Source organism: Trichechus manatus, unplaced genomic scaffold (assembly GCF_000243295.1).
Source record: "Trichechus manatus latirostris isolate Lorelei unplaced genomic scaffold, TriManLat1.0 scaffold00015, whole genome shotgun sequence".
In the NCBI taxonomy this organism is placed as follows: Eukaryota; Metazoa; Chordata; class Mammalia; order Sirenia; family Trichechidae; genus Trichechus; species Trichechus manatus.
In genome coordinates, this window is record NW_004443951.1 from 21,372,194 (window position 1) to 21,385,662 (window position 13,469).

The 13,469-nt window shown below is 39.5% G+C and overlaps 1 protein-coding gene across 1 annotated transcript in view; it reads right to left on the reverse strand.

Moving 5' to 3' along the window:
- The window catches only part of LOC101344199 (protein argonaute-3), a 194,706-nt gene extending 181,739 nt beyond the window's left edge, over positions 1-12,967 (reverse strand). Inside the window, exon 1 of the mRNA XM_004371946.2 lies at positions 12,617-12,967. Within this exon, the coding sequence (XP_004372003.1) occupies positions 12,617-12,635 (19 nt within the window). The 5' untranslated portion in view covers positions 12,636-12,967. The remainder of the gene's footprint in view (positions 1-12,616) is intronic.
- Positions 12,968-13,469: the final 502 nt, after the last annotated feature.

Below are 13,469 nucleotides of genomic sequence, written 5' to 3' on the forward strand. Positions count from 1 at the left end.
TTTTGGTTAGCAGCTGAGCACTTAAACACTGCGCCACCAGGGCTCCTTGGCACTTCGGCAGTCAGAAAATATTTGTCAAAGGAATGGGAGGCTTTCAGCAATTGTTAGTTTGTAGTATAGGCTAGGTAGGCTCAGTTCCTGAGTTGCGCAAACAGTTAATTGCTCCACTACTAGCTGAAAGGTTGGGAGTTTGCACCCATCCAGAGGCACCTCAGAAGACAGGCCTGGTGATCTGCTTCCGAAAGGTCACAGCTTTAAAAACCCTATGGAGCAGTTCTACTCTGCACACATGGGATCGTCATGAGCCGGAATCAACTCGATGGCAACTAACAACAACAAATATAGAGTAGTGGTTAAAAATACAAGCTTTGGAATCAGACTACCTATTGGTAAATCCTGGCGTTGCTACTTTCTAACTGTAACCTTGAGCAAATTATTTAACCCCCTGTGCTTCAGTTTCTTCAACATAGTACCTGCATCAAAAGGGATGTTGTCAGAATTAGATCATCAAAACGTATGCCGAATATTTAATACTCAGTGTATGTTAGCTATTATTGTTGTTGTTAGTTTTACCGCCCTTAAATATTAAGACGGGATATCCTCCAATATACTGTAAGCTACTTAAACTCAGTAACCATGACTTAATTTATCTACGTATAGTAACTTGAAAATAGTAATTTTTCAATAAATAGAGTGAATAAATGCCTTTTTATGTTTTTGATTTTTTAATATTGTCAGTGGGGAGCATAAAAGTTTCATAAGAGAGGGGGGAGGTAAAGAACATAAAATATTATTTTTAAGCCAATCTTGATAGTTGTTAGGTGCCACTGAGTCGATTCTAACTCATAGTGGCTCTGTGTACAACAGACCAAAACACTGCCTGGTCCTGCGCCATCCGCACAATCGTTGCTATATTTGAGCCCATTGTTGCAGCCACTGTGTCAGTCCATCTTGTCGAGGGTCTTCCTTTTTTTTCGGTGACCCTCTGTTTTACCAAGCATGATGTCCTTCTCCGGGAACTGGTCCCTCCTGATAACATGTCCAAAGATGTGAGATGAAGTCTCACCATCCTTGATTCTAATGGGCATTCTGCCTGTACTTCTTCCAGGACTAATCTGTTTGTTCTTTTGGCAGTCCATGGTATGTTCCATATTCTTCGCTAACACCATAATTCAAAAGCATTAATTCTTCTTTGGTCTTCCTTATTCATTGTCCAGCTTTCACATGCATATAAGGCAACTGAAAACACCATGGCTTAGGTCAGGTGCACCTTAATCTTCAAGGTGACATCTTTGCTTTTTAACACTTTGAAGACCTCTCTTGCAGATTTGCCCAGTGCAGTGTGTCATCTAATTTCTTGACTGCTGCTTCCATGGGCGTTGATTGTGGATCTAAGCGAAATGAAATCCTTGAAAATGTCAGTCTTTTCTCTGTTTATCATGATGTTGCTTGTCGGTCCAGTTGTGAGGATTTTTGTTTCTTTATGTTGAGGTGTAATCCATACTGAAGGCTGTGGTCTTTGATCTTCATCAGTAAGTGCTTCAAGTCCTCTTGACTTTCAGCAAGCAAGGTTGTGTCATCTGCATATCGCAGGTTGGTAATGAGTCTTCCTCCAATCCTGATGCCCCATTCTTCTTCATATAGCCCAGCTTCTTGAATTATTTGCTCAGCATACATACTGAGTAAGTATAGTGAAAGGATACGGCCCTGACGCACACCTTTCTTAACTTTAAACCACGCAGTATCCCCTTGTTCTGTTCAAACGACTGCCTCTTGGTCTACGTACATATTCCTCATGAGCACAATTAATGTTCTGGGGTTCCCATTCTTTGCAGTGTTATCCATAATTTGTTATGATCCACACAGCTGAATGGCTTTGCATAGTCAGTAAAACACAGATAAACATCTTTCTGATATTCTCTGCTTTTAGCCAGGATCCATCTGACATCAGCAGTCTTCCTCTTCTTCTTCTGAATCTGGCTTGAATTTCTGGCAGTTCCCTGTGCATGTCCTGGTGTAACCGCTTGTTAGTAATTTTCAGCAAAATTTTACTTGTGTGTGATATTAATGATAACCCAACCCATTGCTGTCAAGTCGGTTCTGACTCATAGTGACGCCATAGGACAGAGTAGAACTGCCCCATAGGGTTTCCAAGGAGTGCCTGGTGGATTTGAACTGCAGACCTTTTGGTTAGCAGCTGAACTCTTAACCACTGTGCCACCAGCGTTTCCGATATTAATGATATTTTTCGATAATTTCCGCATTCTGTTGGATCACGTTTCTTTGGTGTGGGTACAAATATGGATCTCTTCCAGTCAGCTGGCCAGACAGCTGTCTTCCAAATTCCTTGGCATAGATGAGTGAGCATTTTCAGCACTGCGTCCGTTTCCTGAAACATCTCAATTGGTATTCTGTTAATTCCTGGAGCCTTGTTTTTTGCCAACGCCTTCAGTGCAGCTTGGACTTCTTCCCTCAGTGCTATCGGTTCCTGACCATATTTTGCCTCCTGAAATGGTTGAATGTTGACCAATTCTTTTTGGTGTAGTGACTCAGTGTACTCCTCCCATCTTCTTTTGATGCTTCCTGTGTTGTTTCATATTTTCCCTGTAGAATCCTTCAGTGTTGCAACTCGAGGCTTGAATTTTTTCCGCAGTTCTTTCACCTTGAGAAATGCCGAGCATGTTCTTCCCTTTTGGTTTTCTATCTCCAGGTCTTTGCACGTGTAATTATAATACTTTACTTTGTTTTCTCCACCCACCCTTTGAAATCTTCTGTTCAGCTGTTTTACGTCATCATTTCTTCCTTTCGCTTTAGCTACTCTATGTTCAAGAGCAACTTTCAGATTTTCCTGACATCCATTTTGGTGTTTTCTTTCTTTCCTGTTGTTTTTTTTTTTTCTTTTATTGAATTTTTTTTTATTGTTGTGCTTTAAGTGAAAGTTTACAATTCGATTTAGTCTCTCATACAAAAGTTTATACATACATGGTTATGTGACCCTAGTTACTCTCCCTATACTGTGATAGCACACTCCTCCTTTCCACTCCAGATTTCCCATGTCCATTCCTAACCCTCTTTGCCTTCTCATCTCACCTCTGGACAGGAGCTGCCCATTTAGTCTCATGTATCTACTTGGGCTAAGAAGCACACTCTTCACGAGTATTATTTTATGTCCCATAGTCCAGTCTGATCTTTGTCTAAAGAGTTGGCCTTGGGAATGGATTTAGTTTTGGGCTAACAGAGAGTCCAGGGGCCATGTCTTCCAGGGTCCCTACAGTCTCAATCAAACCACTAAGTCTGATCTTTTTACTAGAATCTGAGTTTTTCACCCCATTTTTCTCCTGCTCCATCAGGGACACTCTGTTGTGTTCCCTGTCAGGGCAGTCATTGGTGGTAGCCGGGAACCATCTAGTTCTTCTGGTCTCAGGGTGATGAAGTCTCTGGTTTATGTGGCCCTTTCTGTCTCTTGAAGTCTCTGGTTTATGTGGCCCTTTCTGTCTCTTGGGCTAATACTTTCATTGTGTCTTTGGTGTTCTTCATTCTCCTTTGATCCAGGTGGGTAGGACCAATTGATGCATCTTAGATGGCCGCTTGCTAGCTCTTAAGACCCCAGACGCCACTCACCAAAGTAGGATGCAGAACATTTTCTTAATAAGCTTTGTTATGCCAATTGACCTAGATGTCCAAAAGGCGGCCGGGCCACAGGCTAGACGCAGGTACTACTTTTGGATTTGTTTTTGTTTTTTTTGTTTTGGTTAAGTGCCAAGCACTGCTTAGGCTCAGGTGAAACCGAAATGAACGAAAACAAACAAAAACCCGGTCCTCCCGGAGCTCTCACTAGGGGAGGGGAAGATTATACTGTATTTCTTTTTTGCCAGTCAGGCAGTTAGCCATTTTACTCAGGGTTTTCAAAGAAGGACTGTCTGATAGGGTGACAAGTGGGCAGAATCCAGAAATAAGTGAGGGATCAAGTTATCTAAAAGAGCATTCTAGGCAGACAGAGGAAAAAGCAAGTATAAAGGAAAAAGCAGAAGCTTGCTTGGTGTGTTTGATAAACAGCAAAGAGGCCACTATACCTGGAACTGAGTGAGCAAAGGAGAGAATGGTAGGAGATGAGGTCACAGAGATAAGGGGGATCAGATCACATAGGGCTCTATAAGCCATGGTGAGGTCTTTGAATTTTATTTTAAGAGATGAGAAACCAATGGAGGGTTCTCAGTAAAGAAGCATTCTGATGTCACTTAAATTTTAGAAGGATCACTTTGGCTGCTGTATGAAAAAATTACACATAAGGGATACAAGGAAGCAGGAAGACCAGTTAGTACATTATTTAACTGTCCAGGCAATGGATACTGGGGGCTAGGGGGAGTGATCTGGATGTAGAACATACTCAGAAGGTAGATCTGACAGGAACTGCTAATGGATTAGATGTAGAGTATGAAAGAAAAAGAGCTCTCAAGGTTTTCTGTCTAAGCAACCAAAAGAATGGAATTGTCACTTATCAAGATAGGGAAGACTCAGTGAGAGAAGCAGGTTTGAAGAAGAAATCGAGAGGATTTTTAGGACATGTTAAGTTTGAGGCATCTATACAAGTAGGTATCTAATAGTTAGATGACTGTGGAGTTCAGGGAAGAGGTCCAGGCTAGAGATATAAATGTGAATGTCCTCCAAATATAAGTGGTATTTAAAACCACTGGACCAGAGGAGGTCACCCAGGCTGTGATATGGATACAGAAGAAAATACTGAATCATAGGGTACTCTCAATGTTTAGAGATTGGGGAGATAAAGAAGAAATAGCAAATGAACCTAAAATGTAATAGGCAACGAGACTAGAGGAGAGAGTGGTACCCCAGAAGTCAAGTGGTAAAAAAACATGTTTCAAGAAGGAAGCAACTAAACAAATGTGGTTGAGAAGTCAAATAAGATGATTTAGGATACTGGATTTAGCAAGGTTTTGGTGACCATGACAAGAGCAATTTCAGTAAAATAGGGACCAAAACCTGACTGGACAGGTTTAAAATAAAAGCTTGAATCTGATCAAGTCTTTAGATCCACTAACAGTTTAAAGGAAATTCAGAGAACAGAGGAACTTGTTAAATTACACCATGAGGACGGGAATCAGCAAAATCTAGGCCGTGAAAAACTCTAAAAGGACAAACAACCCATAAATTACAGGGATAAAAAGAGAAGGAGGGCAAACTTACAGATTAAAGGATACATCGTTCAATCACAATGTGTAGAACTTATTTGGATGCTGATTCAAAAATCAAAAAAATAATAATAAAAGGCAAATTGTAAATAATAAGTAAAACATCTGAGACAAGTAGAAACATGAACACTTACTGGACTTGATCATAAGAGATTACTGTTGCTACTGTTATTGTTATTATTTATTGCTGTGATAAAGGTACTGTGGCTGTATATAAAAAGAGCTGCGTATCTTTTAGAGATATTTAAATATTTATGAATGAAACGGTATCATGTCCAGAATTTGCCTCAAAATAATATAGGAGAGGGGAAAGCAGAAGGGGTGTGGTGTGATAAATTAGTTTCGTGTGCAGCCTTTCTAGCCATGGTCTTGTGACTCCCACCCAGGTGACTGGGTCAGGCTGTGCAAACTGAGATAACTGTGGCCCACCAAGGGGACTAGTTGGTCTTGCCTTAACAGAGAGCCAATTCTAGAGCAGATAGGAGAGCCCACCACCACCAAAGAAGAGACCTGCAACAGAGACCTGCAGGAGACAGTGCAGTGGGCTTCCCGGCCTACGGATCGAGAAAGCTGAGTGCCTTTAGACAGAGACTGAGGGCAAGGGACTTGCCAGCCTTCACAACCGCGTGAGTCACTTCCTTTATATGGTTCATGAGTTCTGTGAGACACTGCAGCGAATTAGGGAACCCAAAGACAGAAGGGAAGGGTACTGAGGCGAAAGGGAGTAACTGATATTAGAGATGACGGAGTGGTACAGCGGCTTGGAAAAGTTAGACATTTGGCACATCTTTAACTTCCGCCTCACAGGAACCAGCTTTGCGCTGATCCTTATAAAAGAAATTATTCGTTTAAGGGGCAAGACAGGACATGGGTTGACAGTTGTTGGGACTAAGTGATAGGTACGTGGGAGTTCATTATACAATTCTGTCCATTTGTATACATTCTAAATTCTCTACAATATAATGTTTTAAAAAATAGGAAGAAAGGAAGTACCATTCCTCTACATACTTAAATCTCTTTTTACCATCCCATTTTATAGATGAGGAAATTAAATTTAAGGAAGATTAAATTGTCCATTTGTATACATTCTAAATTCTCTACAATATAATGTTTTAAAAAATAGGAAGAAAGGAAGTACCATTCCTCTACATACTTAAATCTCTTTTTACCATCCCATTTTATAGATGAGGAAATTAAATTTAAGGAAGATTAAATGTACTGTTCAAATGTCACAGCTAATTTGAGAGCCAGGATCTGTATCCAAAGCTGTTGTTTTTTACATTACATCACATTGCTAATTTTCTCTCCACTACCATTATTTTGTCTGGTGCTTTTTATGCAAACTTGGCAAAACCCAAAATTTTGTTTCATAAATAAGCAAAGGAACGGAACTCTACAGTTACTAACTGTAAAATCATTATCATCAAGTTTAAGTATTCAAAAGATACCCTGTCAATACAACAAATTAAATTATACTTCCAATGAAGCACATTTTAGATATTTAACAAACACGAATATTGCTCACTGGAGTTGAAAATGTAATTACATAGAAATACGAAGTACTATCTGGAATCTCTCTCCACCACAAACTTTTCTTTTGGTAGCTATAGTAAATACTGGCTAATATCAACTAACCAAACCAAATTTCAAACATAAAACTATACATTTTCAAAGTATACATGTATGTATGTTATTCACTGATCTAACAATCTAATATATACTAGCTATGAGACCAAAATTAAACGACTACCCACAGCAAATGTGACTGATGAAAAATAAGCTGTGAACAGATCAAAATCAAATACAGGATATACTACGGCATATTACCAAATTATGGATTTTCACTGTTAACTTTTGGCTCAATATTCATGGCATACCTCTTGTTTCAACAACTCACTGGAGAAATTTATCCTGAAGCAATCACTGGACCAGTATACAAAAACATGTACTAGGATATTTACCAAATAGATATGTAGGGTTGACCTCAAAATTTGACATAATAAAATGCCTCTGGTTTTAAACATTTTAAGCCCACAAGGCCAACGAGTAGATATCAGCTTTGCACTTTAGTAACCTCCTACCTGCTAATTAAAAGTTCTACCTATGCATTCAATGAACCTATACAAACATAGTAGACTTACTACCATACTCACCACACTTCTTACTACTCACTACAGCCAAATAATCACTTATAGAACATTCAGCCTGTTTGAGGGTTAAGTTTCTCAGACGGCAGTTCGGGGAACAACTTTTTAAAAGGCATTTTCCCCCTTTTCACGACTAACAGCAATGCCTTGAGATCTGTTTATTTTGTAATTAAGGGCTAGGCAGCTTTGGAGAAACTATGAGCACCCACACAAAAATTTTAGAGTAATGCCACTTTTATCTTAAATATAAAAATAGAGATCCATTTATAATTTAGAGGCCAGAATAAGTTCCTTAAAAAAAAAAAAAGACTGCATTGCTACAGTATAAGCCATTTTTGCAATCTATTCTTTAACCTTTTTTAAAATTCAGAGATACACTAATGAATTTATGTTAGAAGATTTAGAAATCAGTTAAAATATTACATACTAGTAACGATTCAAAACTAGTATTATGTAAGCCAACAACTAAGAACATTTTCTTGCAAACTTTCTTCCACAAATGAAAAACAGAGAAATATCCCACATGTCTATATTCTATAGTTAACTTCTAATTACCCAAGAACTTGGCAGTCTGGGAACAATGAATAAAATAATTGGCTGATGTGAAACCAAGAATTCTTCAAGATTGTTTCATGAAACTGACATTCTAGACTAATGTACATAATTTTTTATTGTAATCAAACCACAAAAAGCTCACATTTAAGATATAAGAGAAAGCATCAGTTGTGTGACAAGGTTTTGCTGAATTTCAATAGTGGTTTTTTTTTTTTTTTTAAAGCAGTGGCTAGCCAAAGAAAGTCATTAATATTAACACAGATAATGGCAGAAAACCATTGAAACTCCAAACACAGAAAGGCTGTTCATGTATCCTAACAGCATAACCATTATGGTTGAAAAACCACACAATATTCTTTCTCACATCTGTTTTGTTAAGGAGCCAAGAATGAGGGTCTATTGAGTATCCTAGACAACTGAAATAGAAGTAGGAATGTCTGGTAAATGCTGTTCATCCCAACGTTCAGAGACTAAACACGTCTGGGAAGGATACTGATCTGAAACTATCTTTTTACTTTTACCTTTCCGAAAACAGAACTGCTATTTTGATCTTTTTTCCTCTACCCATTAAAAACAAAACAAAAATTATAAATTATTTTTTTAAGACTCTAATTTTAAGTATTACAAGAGAAAATGTTTTGTTAGTAGATTAATGAAATATTTTTAGCTTAATTCATTATTCAGGTTGGCCCTCAAATATTTTAAGAATATCAAAACTAATGTGAAACATGATGGCTGTGTTATAAACCAAAATAGTATTCAACTAGAATTCAGCAGTATATTACAATTTGGCAAGTATTCCACTCTGAGCTAGAGTTTTTCTATATACAACAGAGAACTCCTCCAGGAAATGTCCCCTGTACAGGGCCCCAGGCCTCTATGCATACTATCAGGCCAGGTTTATAGAACCTAACAAATGCAACGTTCCCTTTGAAAAATATAAACTAATTGTAAATTATCAACTTATTACATAAAATTCTTCAAAAGGAAGCAGCATCTAGAAATCTTTTAATTCATTCTAACTGCTCTCCTAAATTACTTAATTCTTTAATTGAAATTTGGTTTAAAAATTTAAAGAGTGGTTATATCAGGGTGATGGAATCATGGATAATTTTGAAAATTTCTTCATCATGTTAACTGAATTACATTGGAGAGTTACATATACGTTCTATTTTCTCCTTTATTTTTATATCTTTGTTTAGAAGGAAAAAAAAATCTTTGCTTCCTTTTCAGTTTTTTTCTCAACATGTTCCATCACTGTCAAACAGTTGAATTAAATTCTAAAAAATCAGGGAAAAATCTTGCACATTTTTATAAGTTTCACTGTCAGTCAAGAGCATCAAGTACTAGAAAAAAGTTATAATAGCCACTCCAGAGCAGCACAAGCTAAAACTCAAATGACAACCCAGTAGAAAAACCTTTTCCAAATAATGGTTCAAAATTCATGCCCTCCAAAACAGCAGCATTTTGACATTTTTTTTCCTTCAAGACAAAAATCTACAAGTGAGAAAATTTATATACTATAAAAACATTTCCCAAAGTGATTAAAGAAGATTGTTTTAAATACTAAACTGAGAATCTGATAGCATTCTATATTTTAGTATTTTGAAAATGCAACTTTTACCCACCTTATCCAAATCACAGTTTTGATTTAGTTCTACCTTCCCACACACGCATTTTTTGTTCCTTTGGAAATTAACTTTTATTAATTTGTATTATTAAAGAAATGTGGAGTTTTGGAACAACTATATCCAGACATCACATTTCAAAGCAAAACTAAGAAAGAAACAGTCTATCATTCATTTCTGTAAGCTCTTATAAGGCAACTACCAAATGTGTCAAGTCAATCTGCATATCATTAATTTAAGGTAAAAGTAAATGTCTTCCTTCCATTGGTTGATAAGTAAATTCCTTCCCCCCTAAACAGCTGTCTGATCTTGCCTAAAAATACAAACTAGAATGGTAAGGTCCTGAAAAACAGCTACTCAAGAGAAGTGGCATTTCAATGAACATTTCTGCTTCCCCTACTCCTACTTTATTTGGAACTAAAATACAACATATACTTTTAGTTCAGCTATAATTAAACATAAAAAAGAGTTTTGTCAGAAGTCCACCTAACTAAGGAGTCACAGGCACAGAAGCTAAACTACTGATAATTATTATTATTTAAAATCCAACAATGCTAGATATTTTGATTAAATCAAAGTTCAGACAGTACTAAATCAGTGAATAGTAGAGAACATCCTTAAAAATCACTTCAATTTTATTTCATGCAAAAGGGAAGAATAAACAAATATTAATATTTAGTGAGCAATGATCTCCAAGAAAATTATACAGTTATATAGTATATGCATTTGAAGTCCTTTAATGTAAATAAATTTAAGTCTTCTATGTGCCCACATAACAATTAGAATTTAAAACATCCTGTCATGATTCCTGAGAATCTCCACACAAAAGAAAAACTTACAACAGAAAGGAAGAGCCAAGATCCAAAACTGACCCAACAGACCATTAAAATTTTTTAAACCAAAATATATAACATATCTGCCAAATTCTTGATTTAAAACTTAGTTGCACATTTTTCCTAACTGTGCTTTCAATTCCATGTGCAGCATAACAATTATATTTAATTCTCTGGAAAAATGAAAATTTTGTTTTTTGCCGATAACAATCTTGAATTAAACTATAGCTTATCTAAGTTATTAGATTACAGTCAAATCGTGTATAAACTGCACTGAAGAATAAATGATTCAAGATGTCCAAGCATATAGTTGATATATCTAACTATACTTGCCTATGTGTGAAGACAGTTAAATGGGTAAATATCTCAGCAACGGCACACCAAAAAAAGAAAGATACAACTTACTTATAGCTCAAGAAACCATAAGAACACTTACCAAGTTGTGCTTGGCAAGTTGTAATAGCTGGCTAAGGCAGTGTGAATTCAGAAATATTTAGGATGTTGCCCATATATTTGTGCCTAATTCCACGTGAAAAATGCAAAGGGCGGGGGCGGGGGCAGAAAATAATTTTTTTGATATATCTTAAAAAGTTCTGGGATGATTAATAAAGTATTTAACTTTTCATGTTTTGTTTTCTAGCTTTACAACAGAAGTAACCAACCCGTTAACCAGTCGCTGTCAACTCCAACTCATGGTGACCCCATGTGTGTCAGAGTAGAACTGTGCCCCACAGGGTTTTCAATGGCTGATTTTATGAAGTAATTCACCAGGCCTTTCTAACAAGACACCTCTGGGTGGCAGTGAACCACCAACCTTTCAGTTAGCAGCCATTAACCATCTGCACCACCCAGGGACTCCTACAAGAGGAAAATTATGTAAAATTCACCTGTAGCCCCAAATCACTCCACCTTTTGTATAGTAAGAACAAACAGTATAGTAGAAATTTCAAAAACAAGGGCAGGACACAGTTTCTGAAATACACGAATCAATAATAAACAAAGTGTCTCAAAACTTTTCACAATCTAGACAAACTTCTCTGTTTTTAAAAAGATGTAGAGATGGTTAAAATGGATCGTGCAAAAGAGAAGCTGATTATATAAATTACATGTAAAAAAAACTTGTACTAAAACTTATAATAAACCCGCCTCTCCATCCCACTTTCCCAATTTCTGAGTGCTTTCTGCACCTGACAATTATACTCCTTAACCTAATCAACAAAATTCTTTATATCATATTCATGTACCTGTCAACCTGGCGAAAGAAAAGGTAAAACTCAGGGACTTGTAATACCATTTGTAACAAGATATCCCTCCCCCAAATTTTTTTTCTTAATTTATAAATTTGTGGCCATCCACATGAGGCATACGTTCAAATGTAACATACCAAGCATGATCATTTGATGAGCAAACGGTTATGTAACAGCTATTGTATGTCCCTCAAGTAATTACTTTAGAACCACAGCGTGCTTTTTTTAAAAAAAAAAAAAAAAAAAACTGCCCATATCACAATTTTTTTCAAGACTGCTGTTTTTCCCCAGGAGAGAAAGCAGTTTTCCGACATTCCAAATTTCCAGGAATGACAACTGCTTCTCTAGGGAATAGAGAACGGAAAAAATATACATTGTCAGTAATTTTAAGATCCACCTCCTCACATAAGCAGTGATCCAGGCTAATATGACATCTCCAAGCTCCTCAGGAACTATACACCACGCTGCCACAAATATCAGCAGATAACTCGGGGATGAAAGAAATGCCATCTTAAATCTGACGTTGCACCTAATACCTACTTCAAACATTTCTCCTCCGTTATCTCAATGTATCTCCACAACTACCTCAAGAGGTAGGTAAGGGAGGTGGCTCGCCACCCAGAGACTCTACGGGGCACACAACCCAGTTAAAGGACACACACACCGTTACTTCTTCAACTATAATAACAAAAAGCGATGACAAACCCTTCCTGACTCTAGAAAGAGTACTCCAGAAAAAATGAGTAATACTGCCTAAACAACAACAAACAAATCTTTTAAGCACAGTTTCCCCTCCCGGCAGTTTCGCCAACTCAGTGGCCACCGGAGAACTGCGGCGGGGCTGCGGAGAGGCTGGTCGGGGGGCGGGAAGATGGATGACGCCCGGAGAGTGCCCACCTCGCGCACCTGGGCCAGGGTGGAGGGAGAGACGATGCTCGACTCTGGGGACAACGGCTGGGTGACACCCGCACCTGCCCAACCCAGCCCTGACTCACTTACCTGCGGAGCCGATTTCCATTCATGGAGCTGGGGCGAGTGCTCCGAGTGAGAACAGCGCCCGCCACTGGGGGCAAACTGTCTGCGCGGGGGACGACGCAGCGCAACAGACACCCTCTCTCGGCCCGGGATGGGGGCGGCGACGGCGCCTCCTCAGCAACCGCACTCCGAAAGCTCGCGTTAGGAAGAACCGCCGTCGGGAGACAACACAGGACTAGACGAAAGAAAGGAAAGGCATGAGGGAAGAGAAGAGAGCCCCGTCCGGAACTTGCGTCGCCGACAGCTGCTTACGCTCCCACTGCTCCTCCAAGACTGCCGTGCCACCCACCTCCCCCAGGGGACGCCCCCGGAAGCCCGCTGGCGTCAGTTCCGCTGCCCCGGCTCGCCCGACGTCGAAGCTTCGCCTCTCCGCCCCAAGCCTTGCGAGACAGACGTCGGTGCGGGCGCGGCCGCCGCAGAGGAGGCGTCCCGGAGCGGGCGCGGAGCCTGGGCGGAGCTTCGACCCGGGAGGAGAGCGGGGCGGGGCCGGCCCGTCAGCGGTTCGTTGCTGGTAGTGCCGGCCGGAGACAACCCCGAGGGACTGCGCTCTTCGCGCAACCTTGCTGGGGGGGTGGGGCCTGAGGCGACGTTGCCGATGGTGGCGGAGCTTACCTGAGGAGGAGCCTACCTGAAGCGAGGCCTATCCGAGTAAAGGATCCGGACCTACACCTGAGACTGAGGCCTCCGGACGAGCACGTCTTCGTCCCGGCCACCCTCCTTTCCGAACCCTACCCCCGCTCCCCGCGACGCAGCTTTGGGCTGCCTCAAGTGCCTCCTCCTCAGCAAAAGGTCAAGTAATCCGCACAATTGCTATCTC